Raw genomic sequence first — 18,008 nt, 5'->3', positions numbered from 1 at the left:
TTAATGGGGGAGGAGGGGGTTCTCATATTAACGTACGGAGCGTGACCTGTGATTGTTACTGGCTGATTAATGTCCTGAATATTGTTTTGCTGTTGCAACTGCCTGATCAATCAAATGGCAACAAAACTTTAATGTCCACATCAGCTGAGACAAGTCAGCAATAATAAAGCGACACAGCTATAGTTGCCCATCTGGCAGTTTTTCAAAAAAATTACACACAAGCTGCAGTGTGTGTGTGTGTGTGTGTGAGTGTGTGCTTAAAAAAACCCTATGCTAACATTTTTTTTGATAATAAAGCAGAATTTCTGGTGTCTTTCAGAACCAAAGGTGGTCACAATTATAGCTGTAACCATTGGTGGCTGGAGCTATTTGTGACCCTCTGTATTCGTTATTGAGTCTGTGAAAGGTGCATAATTTAGACTGGTATATACTTGAGGGACCCGACTCCTAAAAACACAGCAATATTTTGATATTTGATGTTTTACTATTCAGAGCTGGTGTGTGCTTTCACCTGATGTGCCATTGTTAGCACAGAATTTGGGTAAATACAAAATTTCAGTCAATAATCGGATCAGTGAGCAGCAGCACAATGATCACACAGTTAACAAAACAGAAGCTGGAAGCAGCCCAGGAAGCCTGATCAATGTGTCCCCATTAAAACAGTCACTGCTTCCGTCTCCTCAAAGTCCCTCTTTTATCTCGTATGGAGATGTTGGTGAGACATAAAAAAATGAACACATCACAAAAAAAAAGAGTGGCTTGATTTTGATTTTGATTTTGATTTGTCGGCCACTTTCCTCCATACATGTGTGGTCAGTGGAAGAAGAGTAGCAACTTGTCAAAGCACTAGCGTGTCCTTCTGCAGTATCAGTACACAGTGCAAGAGTGAATCCCAGGATTCTTCAAAATCCTAAACACGCACTACATCATGTAGGATGGGTAGCTGGCTAGGTTTGCTGGGCTTTCAGATAAATGGCGTTTCATGACCGACTAAATTAGCAACAGATGGGACAAGAAACAGATGAGAAGTCAGTTTTTACCCAAGTCAGATTCAGTAGGAACAAAAGTATCATGTGAAATTCATGTTAAATTAATAAGGAATCAGCATCGTTTTTGTATTCTCACCAATCCTATAAGTGTCTTGTTGACAAACTAAAATAAAAAATAAACATGTTTTTTCATCTCATAAACCACCATTAATGGTTAATAGAAACATTTATCACAAATGATCATAAATCATTTCTGATTTCGACTTATTTTCACACATATTGTATTTCCTGACCGCGAACTTTTTGACCAGAACTGTATGTAAACTACAGTGTATTTAGTTTTTTAGAATTATAATAATTTATTAGACACTCTTTGTATTAGACGATGGTAAAGGCAAGAAATCTGTTTTTTTCCTTCCCTTCAAGGTGACTGTTGTGAAATATATGACAGAAAATGAGGAAAAGCAGAATAATAAGGCACAACAATAATATTGTAAGTCTAGAAAAGCATGTGTGCTCTTTATACCGTCTGACTGGAAATCACAATAATCACTTTCATAGTATTTTTTTTTCAGTGTCCTAGTCCCTGAAAAATGATTTGAAATTTGAATAAACATTATCATAGTTCTGGAGGGAAAAGAAATGTGGAAAATAACAAGCGATTAAGAATTTTCAATGAACTCTACACTACATTTTTATTTCAGTTGATATTGTCAGATGATCTGTTTTAAAACATTTGGCACAGACTAACAGTGCACTACCTTTAAAGTGTTTTATCTTTTATCTCATCTTTGTTATATTGTTTCCAAATTATTTTTGGTATATGGGTAACCAGTCTACTCTAAGCTATTTATGTATAGGGAAACTTGGGAACAGTCAATGTAGACCCAATGGAAATCACTGCTATACTGTAATGCCTTCTCTCTCTCTCTCTCTCTTGCTTTCACAGCTTTTGCCATCACAACTAATTTCACAGTGTGGTGCTAATTAGGGAAATCCTCTGTATAGCATCTTTAAGCTGACACTTGGATGTAACCTCAGATCTAGGTCATCCTTAGCCAAGTTCTTTTCTAAATTAATAGGTTATTTAACGCCGGTCACACTCAGTGAACAATCATCTGCGATGTGTAATCCAAATTTTGATGGTCTGAGGTAACATGAGGTAAGTCAAGTGGAAGCAGTGGTATACTGTATGTTGTTCTTCTGCTTAGCCCGGGCAAGCAGAAAATGTAGTGTGACAGCTAGGGTGTTGCTCAAATCAATGATAAAGCAAGCCTTGTTTGAAGAAAAGATAGAAATTGAGATTAGAGATGACTTTGACTTTGAGGCTGTAAAGACACTGGATGCTGCATAGCGACAGTGCCACAGTGGGTGGAGTAGCGGTGCACGACTGAAGACTGGCATACAGATAGAAGAACAGGCAGACGAGTATGGGATGCAGGTGTGGAAGGAAAAGGAGGGGGTGGGGGGGCGTTGGAGGGGGGATGGGTGAAGACTGGGTGGGGAGTGCGTGCTTGAAGTCTTGCGAGAACTGCCAAATCTAGATTCAGAGCTCCTTGAAGTTGCTTCGTTTGGAGCGAGAGCATGTACTTATTTGTCCCCCTGGGAAGGGAAAGGGGGGTAAGTGTGTGCGTAAGGAGGTTGGCGGGGTGATCGGGGGGTACAGTGAATTTAGCAGGCAATGCGTGTATCCGTGTGGGAATCTGACTGTGTATATGCTTCGTGAGATCACACATCTCCTCAAGCATTCCTGTAATTATCCCAAATTGTGTCTGGTGGGGCCTGCCTCGATCCCAGTGGGATTGAAGACAATCTGGGCTCCTTCCCAAATCTGCCAAGAGTGATTTTGCTAGCAGTGATTAGGTAAAGGAGGAGCATCAAAAAGTATTCAAAGGCCCCAGGACAAAGTTGAACAAATGAATGAAAGGTAGGTACGTTAAAAACCAGCGGCAAGGTCAGCTAAATTACACAGCTCCATCAGAAAACTCTGCACTGATATTGCGGGAAAGCAGGAGATTGTGGGTGGCTACATAAGTAGAATTCGAATAACAACCTTTTTCTAATAAGAAATAGGTTTTTGAAAATAATAACATTATTTATTGTTCTTTCAAAACATTAAACACTGATGTACAATTCAAGGACAAACCTTCTAAAAAAAGAGAAAAAAACATTTAGAAGCAACAGATTATTAGCTTAATGTAGTAAATTTAAAAATGCTTAGGTATCTAATCGAGTGAAAAACTCAAAACATGGACACACCAGCCAAAGTGCTTGTTTACAATGCCACAACTCAAAAGCATATAGAACAACATATAGCTCATACTAAGTTTAGCTGATTTTTTATGCAGATGACACATTCCTCAATATGATTGAATGTCATTCATTCTTCTCTCCTCTGAAGCTTGTACTGAATGCTGAAAAGTCAATGTCTCCCAGCCACCTATAGACTCAGTGGTACAGAAACTAAACTTCATCCAGCTTTTAAGAAAACGAGGACTAAATGGCACAGAAACAAAAGATAACAGTTGAATTCTTATAGTGAAATTGCTCATGTTTCTGTGAGGACCACCATGTTCTTCTGTTAAGAGATGTCTTTATTCTTACATTGCTGCACGGATAACCTTCAACATTAGGCTATGCTACATGCTAAAAATCTAATTGTGTATTATTTGAAAATATAACTTTGCCTTCATAAGCATTAGAAGAAGATAACCACATTCTCTGTTCATTAAGATCTGCAAAAGGTACATCATTACATCACTTCTCTTCTCAAATTTAAAACCACTGTGCATCTGAGCTGTGCAAATAGTTCTGAACTTGATCTAAATTGCACCTTATTCGTAAAATAAATGATAGAAGATTTGAATTTCTTATCCCTGTGGGTGTTTTCTTATGTCAAGTAATCAAAAATGATTTGATGTGCTTCACTAGACAAAAACTAGTTAAGTTACTCTTGTGTCCCTTTCACCATTCCTCTAAGAGTAAAGGGACAAATACCAGCTATTTTGTGTCAGTTACCATCGTACGGGAAGACTTGATGGCTGTGACACAAGTGGTGACTTTTTTAAGACATGCCTGTCAGCGAGCCTCGTGCTAGACAACTCAAGAAAAGCTGGCTATATTTCAGCAGAGGTAGAGTTGTTACACTATGGAATAGGAGGCCACCTAAAGTGCTTGTGACAGCAGAAGAAGGAGTTGAGTCCCAAATGTGTGATAGCGCACACAAAAAATGGAGCATCGGAGGCCAGCTGATCCAAACAAGTAGTGACTGAAGACAGTCTAAACTGTGAGTGAGAAGTAGAAAAGAGGTGTACATCAATCTCTTTGTGGCTACATACAGTAAATGCCCCCCTGCTGAGGTGAACTGACAGTGGAAGATGCTCTGCTCCAGCTGATGTTTCATGCTCACTACTGAGGTCGGTCAAGCTATCAATCAAATGGATAGGAAATCCACAGGGACCATATGGTATTCTAACCATGTAAAAAAGTTAAAGGAGAGACATATTGTTTTTTATTCTCACTTTCATTCTTTCTGACGCTGTCAACCATCGCAAACATCAGAGACACAGTTCAATAACACAGCAATTATGTCAGGAGCCTCTTTGATTTTTCCAGCTTCTTTACAAAGTCACATATGTTGACATTTTAATTTAATATTTTTCATGGGTTTCTGTAAAAGTTAGAGAGGGGGATGTTTGATATATTGGACAAAGAGTGTTTAATATGGAGCTGCCAGGCAGGAAGAAAAAAGAAGATTTGCCAATATAGAGAAGGAGGAAATGCAGGGGATTGGTATAACAGAAGGATGTTAGAACAGGGTGAGATGGAGGCAGATGATCCACTCTGGCGATCCCTAAAGAGACCAGCCGAAAAAACCCCAAAATTATGTATGGAGGAGGTCAGTGAACAACAGTGAGTGTCTACAGCCATCTCTAAAACATGGTGGAGGCTTTATCATTGTTTTGGCTGCATTTTAGCCAGTGCTGTTTGGGATCTCATCAAAACTAATGGAATTATGAACACAGGAAAGTGGCGATATGTGGATCCACCACGCAAAGCCATCTGGAAAACATCTAATCAGTAATGGCTTTATTTTTCAGCATGACACTGAACCAAATGATACGAGTAGAATGGCAGGCAGAGCCTTCAGCTGTCTGCGAAACCAGCTCCCAGTTTGGATTCAGGGGACAGACACCCTCTCTACTTTTAAGATGAGGTTCAAAACTTTTCTTTTTGATAAACTGTTTAGTTAGGTGACCCTGAATCCTCCCTTAATTTATCTGAATTAAGGCTTGGCTACTGTGGGCTTCCCATGGTGCACTGAGGGTTTCTTTTTCCCTCACTCTTCTTCATTCTTTATGTTTACACACCACTTTGCATTTAATCATTAGTTAGTATTAAGCTCTGGCTTTCTTCCACAGTGTGTCTTTTGTCATGTCTCCTTACGCTCACCCCCAACCGGTCACGGCAGATGGTTTCGACTTTCCTTCGAGAAGCCTGCAGAACTATTCCTGCAATCTATCCAAAGAAATTACAAGAAAACTTGCCTAAGTGAGATCAAGCTGTGTGAAGAACAAAGGTGGTCATACTAAATATTGACTTTAAAGCACATTATAATTTCACAAACTCTTTCACAAATTGCATGTTTCTTTACCCCTATTTCCCTTTTTTTCATAGCAAAATATACAGAAATGAGGCGTGGCTCAAGAGTTTTGCACAGTATTGTATTAGCTTTATAGTTACAGCATATAATAAGTATGTATGTGTTTATTATTCACAGATAGGGAAGTTATGGTGCCTAATTATTTCAATTCAGCGAATCAGTATATTCTTTAGGTGACATCCTCTTGGAACCATGAACATCTGTTGTGTAGATACTGAGGCATTTCAGTTTTGATGTGATTTTATTCTGGTATTTTTTCTGTTTTCAAGTTAGAAACTCTGTCAAAAACAGCTACACTCTAAGTTCAAGTGGAGTACTAGAGTGTAGAAAGAGTGCTATTTAGATTTGTATGCAAGTATTTCAATATGAAAATGCAGTCTGCTATCCAGAGCCTGTTTCTCTATCTATAGCTAGGCTCGGTGATTGCTGTGATGGTCTCCATTGTCATTCAACTGCCTCACCGCTAAGTCTTTGGTCCAGCTAACCATATATGATTTACCTAAATCTATGCAACCCTCATCAAGGCTGTAGAGGATAAAAAGGGCTACAGTACCTGCAAGCAGGGACATGCAAGAGCTGAGCTCATGAGCAGTGACTGAACTCTGAATCTAAAACACTTTCAATGATGTGAGCTTCAGGACTCATCTAAAAAGCACGCCATATACCAAATTAAAGAATGCCTATACTATAAGATTCCCAATGCCTCGGAGGAGTGAAAACACTTTAAGCATGCCGGGACCCTCAATTTATCCAGGGACCATAATGCATTCAATATTTTTTACAGTAACCCACAAGCTTGGCAAAAAAACAAAATTTGCACAGATGTTAGAGTGAGAAAAACACAAATGATGAACCATAAACCATCATACACAAACTTAACACATTACTGCCTTGTCACAGATAGGAGCACAGCATAGCAAACAAGTGTTTCATCAAGCAAATACAAATACTATTAAAACATGTAAAAATCCTGGAGCTTATTTCATTTGTGCTCGGATGCATCTAAAGTAATTTAAAAATCCTTTGAAACTGCTTTTGCGGTTATTTATGAAGACAGACATGCGATCAACAACAATCATGTTGCATCTCAAGTGCACAGACAGGGCGCCTTTAATGAAAAGCGATGTGGTAAATGCAACATTGAAATTTCCATAGAAAAGCATGTTTGCACAAAATTCTATTGACCAGAAAATCTTTTATATGCTAACACTTTCTAAAACATCCACAATGTTTGTGCCACAATGCCCACCACTAACCCCTGGGCAAAAAGAAAGAGACAAAGATAGACAATAGAGAGCCTGCTACTGAGTGCAGTTATGATGGGAAGGCCTGAATCATCCGCACTCACTGGGCCACCACTTTACTAAAAGAGTGACCAGACCATACATGCAGCTGAAGCATGAAAGACACACAAAGCGGGGTTATTGTACATCCACATACTGCACCCAGTGGCCTGGTTGCTGACACCTGAATAGACATTCACAATCAATTTTTTGAAAAGCTTTGAGAGTGGGACGAATGAAAAGGGAATGCACTTACTGCTTGACAGATGATGGGGTATTTGATTCGATTGATGCCGCCAGCAAACACAGCGAAGGTCAGCGCTGTGTGGAAACAGAAGTTGAGCAGCATATGCCATCCCTTCCGACTGATGCGGATTGCACTGCCAAAAAAAAGATTCAAGAGAAAAAAAAAAGAGTTGATAAATACTGATAAATACCATACTGTGAAGAGTTTTGTGGATTACCTCTTGTTAATTTAGTTGAAATTGTGTTACTTTCAGTATTATTTACAAAGGTCTGCATCAGCTTTCTTTACACCGAGTAGTATAAACAAAGTTTGATATACTTCACTACCAATACACCTGCTGAGTAACAGATATTTACATTTTTATGAAAAAAATAAAACTATTAGCAGAAACATTGTGAGCTATTTGTATTTGTGTCTGAAGGCAGTTCCACATTTAGATGGAGGAGCATGGAATTTTCCCAGATTTCTCTTGAAGAACTTGGGAAGCACCATCCCAGCCAATCATCATCAACCATGCACATAAGATCGATTGTGGCACCACAGCACCATTCATTCTCAATGAGTGAGGGTATTGCGATGAAAGACTGCAGAACATCACACTCGAAAAAAATGCAACTCAGTTAAATGCTATTCATTCATATAGCACCAAATCACAACAATAGTTGCTTCCAGGTAATATTAATCTGGAAACCCATTAACTACTGTGCTGACTTAGCTTGCAACAGCCAATATTTTGGGGCCTTGGTTTACCCAGAAAGTCGCTGTTTACTAATGCAAATATATCTTTAAAAATACTGGCGGTGGCCGGCGGCACCTCTCAGCCTCCAAGTAGATACACCAATGGTATCCAAAATGAAACTCCTACGTCGCTTCGTTCTCGAGTTACCACATTTACAAACTTAGATTTCCACATCGCCTACCCGCCTGCCAGGGTGACAACAGTACTCCATCAGTCTTTTAAGGCAAATAAAAAGCTTATACTTGTAAGACATTCAGACTGTTTATGTAGACACAAGTAGCCAAAGCCTCTTGAAACTGAACATGGACTAAAAGCTGAGTACAAATGGAAACCAGAAAGCTTCAAATTCCAGAAATCTTGCCGCTTGCCGACATACTCTGCATATTCATATGCAGATATCTGTTGATAGAGATCACCATAACACAAAGAAAAAGATAATCATGGTCAAAGTCAGTTACTAAAAGTAAATATATGACATTTGTGTTATCAAAAAAAAGAATTAAATGATGTCCCTATTATATTATTTTATAAGAAGACTCAGTATTGAAGTGCAAAAAACTACATACATTTCTTTGTATTTACTATATCAATACTGTTTGCTAAAAGCAGAAAGAACTGCAAAAATCCCATTTTTACAAGCATTTTCTACACAGCAAAAAGCAGCTCAGCTACTTTTAAATGCATTCTGATTGAACTTTTAGAAGAATTCTATTTACAGCAATGCTGTTTGAAGTCTTGTGACAATAAAAAAGGAAAGTGCATTAAAAAAACACAAAAAACAAAAACGGCCCTTTGAAAAAGAAGATCCCTACATGTACAAAGTGAAAGACAGAATATTGTGTCATCAAAAGAAGATACGAATAATTTAATTCCTTGCTACAAAATGCATAATGCTTATTTTAGAATGATGGACCTCAGGCAAAGGGATATTTGCAGATTCTTTTACAAGAACTCAATGTACATCCTTCCCACACAGCTTTTTTTTTACCACCTTCTTGCGTACAATACATGCAGCATATGTGCACAAATGAGAATCAATCAGCTGATTTGATGATGAAATAAAAGGAGACTGCCTCCAGTTGGTTTGGCCAATTGAAGTTTTTACATTTTTCATCTAAGCCCTGCATCTGTTTGTGAAATATGGTAGCAGCCACGCTCTGTGCAGCAGTACAGTTATGGTAACCCAAACCATCGCTTTTCACCCAGCTGAAAATAAGCTGAATAGGTCAGACATTACCAACACATTAGTTGGACTGTGTGAATTACTAGACCATCTATTCTTTTAATTACTTTCCTACATCAGCTCCAACCTCTTCAACCTTACAGTCACTGTCACCATTTGAAATTATATAACCATGCGCTGGAAATCTCCACTCCCCAAAATGGAGGAGCAGAGCCCCAGCTGCACGTGAGCCAACTGTAGATGAAGCAGTGGCTCAGCAGTGAGCCATGAGGTGTTTCTGGGGCCGGGCTTCACTGCTCTGTGCGAGGGGAGGGAGAATTAAAGCTACTGTTGTCGATGCCTCTCCTGCGGTCCAGGTACTGAACTCCTTCCAGCAAAGAGGCCATAAATCAGGCCGGCTTCAGGCCTCCCATGAAGGAGGTTTTCATAGGCTCTGCTCTGGGCTTTCACTGGGTCAAGTACATTAACCTGGCAACCCTCCATGTCCCCATCTCCCAGAGTCTAGGGGGAATAAAACTGTCCTGACTTTGCATCTGCTCTCTCACCCTGTGTCCGGTCCTCAGCCAAATGTACGGGACAATAAAGCTATGGACAGTGTAATATGACACATTATACAATGAGTAGTTTGAGCCAAGTCTTTTTATTGGTGGCAGACACATTCCAAATATGCTGCTGAAGCCCCATAAACTATAGGCTGCAGCACCGTTAAACAGTTAGATGGTACTGGCTGCATGGAAATGCATGTTAATTATGATGGAGGAAAAGGAGGAAATGTGGCAAAAGCATTGGGGTATATGGTTAAAATCCATATCATATATGAAAATAATATAATTTGTGTTCAGTGCAAAGAACGGTTGCCCACCACATTATATTATAATCAGACAAGTTCATAGAAACAGTAACATATGACATGTACTATACTGCCACAAGTATTCACTGCCCTAGCCAAGTCACTTCCATGGCCACAGGTGTATAAAATCAAACACCTACACATGCAGACTGCTTCTGTGAAAGAATGGATCGCTCTCAGGAGGTCAGTGAACTCCAGCATGATACCTTGATAGGATGCCACCTATGCAAGGAGTACAGCGAGTCGTTCCTCGCTACTGAATACTCCACAGTCAACTATTAGTGGTATTATAACAAAGTTATGAAAGTGGTTGGCAACAACAGCCATTCAGCCATGAAGTGGTAGGCCACGTAAAACCACAGAGCACCTGCTGTTCAGATGTCGCCAGCTTTTTGCAGAATCAAATGTACAGACCTTCAAACTTCATGTGGCCTTCAGATTAGCTCAAAAATAATGCATAGAAAGCTCCATAGAATAGCCAAGCAGCTGCATCCAAGCCTTATATCACCAAGCACAATGGAAAGTATCAAATGCAGTCGTGTAAAGAACGCCACCACCATACTCGGAGTGATGAAGCACGTTTCTCTATCTGGTGATCAGATGGATGATTCTGACTTTGGCAGTTGCCAGGACTGCACTGTGCCAAATGTAAATTTTGTTGAGGGGGGTTATTGTGTGGGGTTGCTTTTCAGGAGTTGTGCTCAGCCTCTTAGATCCAGTCAAAGGAACTCTTAATGCCAAAAGACATTTTGGACAACTTCATGCTCCCAACTTTGTGGGAACAGTTTGGGGATGGCTCCTTTCTGTTCCAACATGACTTTGCACAAGTGCACACACACGCTTGGTAGATAAAGACATGGGTGAGTGAGTTTGGTGTGGAAGAACCTGACTGGCCTGCACAGAGTCCTCATCTCAACCCAACAACCCAACACCTTTCGGATGGATTAGAGCAGAGAGCCAGTCCTTCTCATCTGTCAGTGTCTGACCTCATGAATGTGTTTCTGGAATAATGGTCAAGAATTCCCATAAACACTCCTAAACCTCATAAAAAATCCTTCCCAGAAGAGTTGAAGCTGTTATAGCTGCAAGGGATTGTCTGGCCTATTTTAAACCGTATGGATTAAAAATGCAATGTCACTCTAGTTCCTATGCATGTGTAGGCAGACGAGCGAATACTTTTGCCAATGTGTATGTATGTATGTGTAGAGGATATATAAGCAAGCAGTTGTGTATTTGCACATCCAGCACACTTGGAGAAACACTAGAATTCATTTGGACTAATTTCCCCGACAAATGTCAGCCCAGAGTGCAATATTTGTGATTCACTTTGGGTGTCCATCAACTTTGGAAAATATGTATATTTTTATCTACTGAGTGCACTACTCTATTCACTAGTGAGCTTCATCACTGGGTTGCAGCTGGTTTAAAGTTTTCTCACTGCTTGCTCCAGCTGGAAACAACGCTAATGAGATCCTTGAGGCCTGAGTTGTAAGTCTGAGGTCTGTGGTGAAATCGCAGACTGCACACACAAGCATTCTGAAAAACAAAGAAAAAAACAAAGAAAAAAAAAACAAAAACAGCTTTCACACCGGCATCAGTTGAGATGCACAAGGACCGATCTTGAAGGGAAGATTAGCCAAATTCAAATCAGGTAGGGCTTGTGATTGTGCTGAATGGAGACCCATCATCTTTGCTCCTAAATGACGCTTTTGAGATTGCATTGGAATATGAAATCCCTGTTTGAACTCCACACAGACTCTTTACCAAAGCCTGCTCAAATATGATAAGACTACAAGCAGACTAGCGGACCTGAAAGCGGAAAGCTTTTGGGTCAAAAGAAGTCTCGATACAAATGCATATTATGCAAATTTGTATGCAGATATCTGTTTATAAAGATAAAGTGGATGGTTACTGTATAAACTGGAAATTACTGAAGTATTCCTCTGACTCTAACAGCATGATATCAGTGTTTTCGAATATTCACTGAGTCATGACTGTAAACACTTTTGACTCAAATTTCATCAATTGGACTCAAAGGATTTGGGGTTCAAAGACGTGATACCCACCACTATGTTCTTCCTTGGCTCATACATCATACATCACATGCACTCTTAATCACATATTCTGTCTTATTATCTTGCCAGCAGAGAAAGAACTAAAGCACACAGTGTATTCATATATTTATGCATGTGTGTATGTGTTAGTAAGCTGAAGTGAGAATGTGACAGATTCAACGTGCCCACTGCACACGGTGCCTTTGGACAGCCTCTATTCTATTCTGCCCATTTAACACGGTCCCAACGCTTCACAGCTTGGATACTGTCAGTCAGCTGGAGTGATACTACACAACTAAAGTGTTACTAAACAGAGATGTGTTTTACTACTAGGGAGAGCCTGGAGGGAGGTGTGGAGGAGGAGGAGGTGTTGGAGTTTGTTAATGTGAGCGCTGTTGAAAGAAAAGCCCTCTAACCCTCCCCTGTGTGTGACAGACACCACAAAAGCTCTGGCATCATATCTTAAATATGGTCTTGTTCTCACTCTAGTTTAATCTGGAATCCGAAAAGCGCTCTGTGATGAATGAATGTCTGTCTACTTGGCTTTGTTCAGTTTATTGGGATTATCATAGCTGTGTTATCCATGTAAACACAACATCTCTAAACTATCGTTTAATTCCAACGATGCTCTACCAATGTTGGGGAGGAAGCAAAGTAAGCAGTGATGCACAAGCCTGTGTCTCCCTGGTTATCTCCTCCAACTCTTCTTGGGGGAATACGATGGTGATCCCTAGCCAGTTGCAATGCATAATCTTTCCAGCATTTCCTGGGTCTTCCCTGGTGTTTCCTCACAGCTGTATGTGCCCAGTTGGATATGCCTCTTGGGCACCACTTGGGCATCCCAGTGAGGTGCTGAACCACCTCAGCTCTTTTCAATGCAGAGGAACCGCAGCTCCTTTCTGAACTTCTCCTGAATAGTCTCTCCTGGTCTTATCAAGGTCTCTGCCTTTGCCTGTAACTGTATCCCAGACTGCTGCTACGCTTCCTGCGAGTGGTGAGCCTACAGCAGGTTGGACCCATGTGGCTTATTATGTACAGAGTCCTTTCCCAGGCCTTGCTTCAGGGTAGAGCCACAACATTCATTCACCAGGCAATGTTGACATGTGCCAAGATGTTGTCTTCATAGGACTATTTTGAATTACACTTAGTCTGACCCCTCACCCAGGACCGATTTCCCTTGTGGGCCAAGGTGACCCTGACAGCATAGTTACTGGGCCTCTCATAAAGTCCTATGCTCATTTTTGATCCCTGATGAGGTTATGGGGAACCTAAAACCAGCCCTGCGATAAATGAAAAAAACCCAGAGCCCTGGTAGCTTAAATGATCAAAAATCATAATACAGGTTTAAAAATCTAATCCTTAACTATACACCACAAAGAGAAATTCAAATGAATTTGAATTGATTCTTTTTGTCTCTAATTCCATTTTGTGGAAAAACTACAAACTGCACACCAGTATCTGGGAATTGTTTTTTTCATTTCACCCGAAACCACAACATCTCAGTCTCCTGCCTCTATGGCGATTTCCAATTTTTCCTTCAAACGTCAATACTGCAGTGCTAGACGACAGCAAGTGATGCTGCTGTTTGGAGCCCCAGATGCTGTCATCACTGTCTGACTGCAGAAGGACCCACCCTGTCTCCATCCCAGGTGTCACAGATGGATGTAAACTGCGAAAGCCTCTGCGCCTTCGTATAGTTTAATAAATTCAGTTCAGTCTCGGTAAGAACAGAGACCCCACCCACAGAAAAAAACACAACAAAAATAAAAATCTGACTGTGAATATATCAGCTAACTGTGTAATAAAACAATATTTTTTGAAAATGTGACATTTGAGATATTTCTTAGTTCCTTTATATGAAAATAGATGGAAAGCTATTACAATAATACCACATTAATGCCAAGGATGTGATAAAATGAGTGATGCTCTACAAGAACAACAGATGATGAATTGCTGTGCTGAAACAATATGCCAGTCAGGCTCCCTCCTGCTTTAATAACAGCATTCACAGCAGATGAAACTAAGATGAGCAGACAGATGCCACCGTACAAAACCACAAGAGCCACAGGGCCCATTTTTTTATTTTTTTGCCCTCATCTCCATGCCGAATAAAAAGAACAAAGGTGGCAAAAGTACTCCTTAGAAATCCATTAGACGCATATATCTCTGCTGTAGCTGTCTAAAACACAGACACACATACACACATTTCTGTATATGTTTTATATCCTCTTAGCCAGACACGCTGCAGTGCTTTATGCCAGCCTAAAGCATCTGACTCACGCCACAGTCAGCTCAGGATCTGTGACAGAAGAGTCAAAAACAAGCATGAAGGTAAAAGGGCGGGAAATAAGGAGATTACATAAGCGTCTGCCTGAATGTCCAGATGTTGAAGTGAAATTAATGGCTGCAATTTTAGAAATCGAGGCAAGACGTGCAGGAAAGGATTAAAGCCCAAATGCATACTTAAACAAAATCAAGGTGGAGATTTTCTTCATACCTGTGGTGCACTATGTACGTGATGATGGAGGCGAAGAGGCAGAGCAACATGACCGCCGTGCAGGCATACACGACCGGGTGCAAAAACTCCCCAGGGTATGGGGGGAAAGACAGCACCTTCTTCAGATCCTGAGGCAGAAAAAAAAGAGAGACAGAGGAAAATAATGGGGATCAGACAAAAAGTCATCATAAACACAGTATCCAAAAAAATCAAAAAACCTATCAAGAACAAGAGCCAGGCCTGCACAGTCACAGCATGATGAGCTCTCTATATGCATAAGCATAGTATGCTGCGCTGACGAGATATGCAGCCAAAATATAAATGAATGTCAAGGAAATGTCTTAGAGTCAGAATGCGGTCCAAATCAGCATAAAAGAGTAACAACCCTGTCGAGGGAACATTCTTCCTCCTGCATTTACATTTTGCATTTCAGGCATTTAGCTGTCACTTAGCCGGAGCAACTGAATGCAACAATAGCATAAGCTTCCTAGTCTGCCAACATAAAAAGAAAACCCAAACAAAAATGGACAGGAGCCAGGAAAACAGAAAAAAAGGAAAGAGGGGAAAAAGAAAACAAAGTTAAGTCATTTTTTGCGTTTCTAAAAGACGGTAATGCTATCAGACGTTCATTAAGCCCTTATCAACATCACAGTCGATTTGCTCGGAAATTTATTTACATATGTTTTGCAATCTGCAAGACAAACTTCTTCCGCATTTGCGGCACACATGGTGACAAAAAATTCCCAGACTTCAGACGCATTTTTAATGCTTCCATTTTACCGCCGCATGTGAACGGTTCGGATCTGCTGTGCGCAGATAAAAGAGGCCGCTTTAAAGTCTGCGCACTCGACTCTCGTGCGCTGGACTGCCCTCGCTTTGTGCCACAGGCAGGTGTGGAGCCAACGGTGGCTTCATGATTTAGGCTCCATCATCTTGACGTTGCTAAATAAAGCACACCTTATCTCCATAACCCCGCCGGCTCAATGTGAGGTTGTGTCTGCGAGAGTGATCCACAGACACGCTGTCTGACTGCATCATTGTCTCTATGAGTAGCCAAGTGGGATATTCCCTCTCTCTCTCTCCCTGGTTGTCTAGACGCAGATGAGCCTGTTGGGGCCTCTGTGGGGTCTCGACCTGCACGAAGCATTTTTTAAACACAGCTGTAATGCAGCGGCCAGAGTTTGCAGGACAGGATGTTAGAGAGATGTAAAACAGGAGAAGATGCGATAGAGGCGCGGCTCAATCGATCAATCTAATAAAGCTTTTCATGTGTGTTTAAGGAGGCAAAGGGAAAGACTGGAAGTCATCTGTTCAAGCTTCAAATTGCAATGTAACCTTTAAATGTGTTTTTTTCAGCTACAAGGTGCCACTGCGCCTATAAAAAACAACAACAAAATAAATTCTCTTCAAGGCAGTCACTGATCTGCAAACAATGCTTCCAGCATTTCGGCTATGCTGGATCTCTCTCGGTCTTCTCCTGACCGCCTGCATATTAGTTATATTCCAAAACAGCAATCTTTGAGCTTGAATTATTATATCTTAGGGAAGATGATGAAGTAACACCTGTATCTGGTGGATGGGAAGGCAGTGAGCAGCAATGGTGTGTGATTGTATATTACAGTAGAAATTAGCATTGATAGTCTGGGAATGTATTGATGGTGCACAACACCACATGCCAAAGTAAATAACCAGCATACTCTTGGTGGCATGGGTTTGGACATTGCAAGCTTTTCCACTGATGGTTTCTATGTGCGCTCAGGTCCAAGCAACCAATGATCATAGTCAGCATGACACTTTGGTCAGCCTGACACAGAATCTGATGTTTGAAATCCATGATGAAATCATCAAATGTGGCCCTGGCAATATGACTACCAGGGAGACATCCGTGCATCCACAGAAGGACTGCTAGAGGTGATGCATCTCAGCACGATGCAACAACTTTGACGCACCACACTGTTTGTTACGCGTAACGATCTGAGAAATCTTCCTTGTAAACTGTTTGGAAAAACGCCACGCACCTTCAAAACACAGATAACAGGTGATGACAGGGTGAACCATTCAAATGTTGTAAGATAATTCTTGGCGTCTTTCTAACGAAGACTGTGAACAAAAGTTTAAAAAAAGACCTCGTCACTTTCCAAAAATACTTGGCAGGCGGTTGAATAAACCATCTATTGGTACAGCTATAACCTTTTTGGGCAGTAGCTCCCCATAGCTTTATTGGCAATGGCTAAAAGAAGTGGTGGGTGGTCATTTTAATCTGCTAAATAGACTTCATCTCTCTGTAATCAAGGACTATATTTAGTTTAAAAATCACAAAGAACATTATCGTGGTGAATTATACCACAATTATGCCAGAAAAGATGTCAGCATGCCCTTGGACTCAGGGAGACACCTGAGTTAAGTCAGTCAGAAATGGAAATCTCTTCAGCTGACAGATGTCTCACTATGTTGACTAGCTAGGAGCTAACTTGCTCCATCTGGTGCTATGCATGTAGTGGGTTTATGGGAGGTTTTCGCTAAAAGCAGTTGCCTGCCTCTATAGACTCCACTATAGAGCTGTAGCTTAACTGTAACTTGAAAGTCAGGTAATGAATCTCTGCAGGTTTATGAGCGACAACGACGAAAAAGATGACATTTTTAAAGAATGTTTGTTCCCAACTCTGAAAAGTGGTGGAAGATAAAACAGCGTGACAACTGATCTGACTTTGACATATATGGCTTTGGAGCTTGGAGCTTGGAGCTTGGACAGTAATGACAAGATGCAGGCATGGAAGGAGAGCCGGAGGAAAGTCTGCCATCAGACCTGAGCAAAGACAGACAGAGCAAAGAAAGAACAGAGAGGAAGTGGCCTTTATGGGTGAAAATACAACATGAAGAACGCTTTCCAATTTATTCACATAATTTGGTAGTTACAGATTTTCAGGGAATTATTAAGTTTGAATGACGTCTTTAAGCGATGTCATGGAAGGACAAAACTGGTGTTAATTACAGCTCAATGAATTGATGGTGCTGAAAAGAATCATGGCCCGAAGCATCCGAAATCCTCCTGAAATGAAGCCGCTAATTCAGTAAGCTGATTTATATACTTAAAAAGCAAACAGCACTTCACATGAGTTTAGATCATGAAAATGAACCCCATGCAAACATCATTTCAACTTAAAAGAAAAATTAAAAAAAACAACATTTCTCTTTGAAATCAGTCTGCATTTGGGAAAAACTGGAAAAAACCTGCCCACACATATTGAGGAGTTAAATGCCATGCTAATCATCACACGGTGAGTGAGGGCAGCTCCTGTTAAAAGGCTTTAGGTGGAATGGGAGGACGTCAAACAGTCTCATGGGAGCCATTATCATCATCATCATTTGGCTTATACTATTGGCTCATGTCAGTCTCCTGCCTCCTGAGTCTTTAACCATTTCTCAAACCAGTAAATAAACAGCTACTGAGCTGTTTTTCTCCCACAAAATTCACAAGATGCTATGCATGTTGCCGTTATGTA

At 40.6% G+C, this 18,008-nt stretch overlaps 1 protein-coding gene across 1 annotated transcript in view; it reads right to left on the bottom strand.

Moving 5' to 3' along the window:
- Nucleotides 1-18,008, bottom strand: part of LOC116309656 (adhesion G protein-coupled receptor A3) — a 202,889-nt gene that overhangs the window by 26,647 nt on the left and 158,234 nt on the right. The window contains exons 15-16 of the mRNA XM_031726320.2: nt 14,506-14,633; nt 7,192-7,315 (exon numbers count right to left, since the gene is read on the bottom strand). Coding sequence (XP_031582180.2) covers nt 7,192-7,315; nt 14,506-14,633 — 252 coding nt within the window. The remainder of the gene's footprint in view (nt 1-7,191; nt 7,316-14,505; nt 14,634-18,008) is intronic.

The sequence above is a fragment of the Oreochromis aureus genome, linkage group 13, assembly GCF_013358895.1.
Source record: "Oreochromis aureus strain Israel breed Guangdong linkage group 13, ZZ_aureus, whole genome shotgun sequence".
NCBI lineage: Eukaryota > Metazoa > Chordata > Actinopteri > Cichliformes > Cichlidae > Oreochromis > Oreochromis aureus.
Note: the sequence above shows the minus strand (reverse complement) of the source record. Positions and strands in the feature narration are given on the sequence as shown.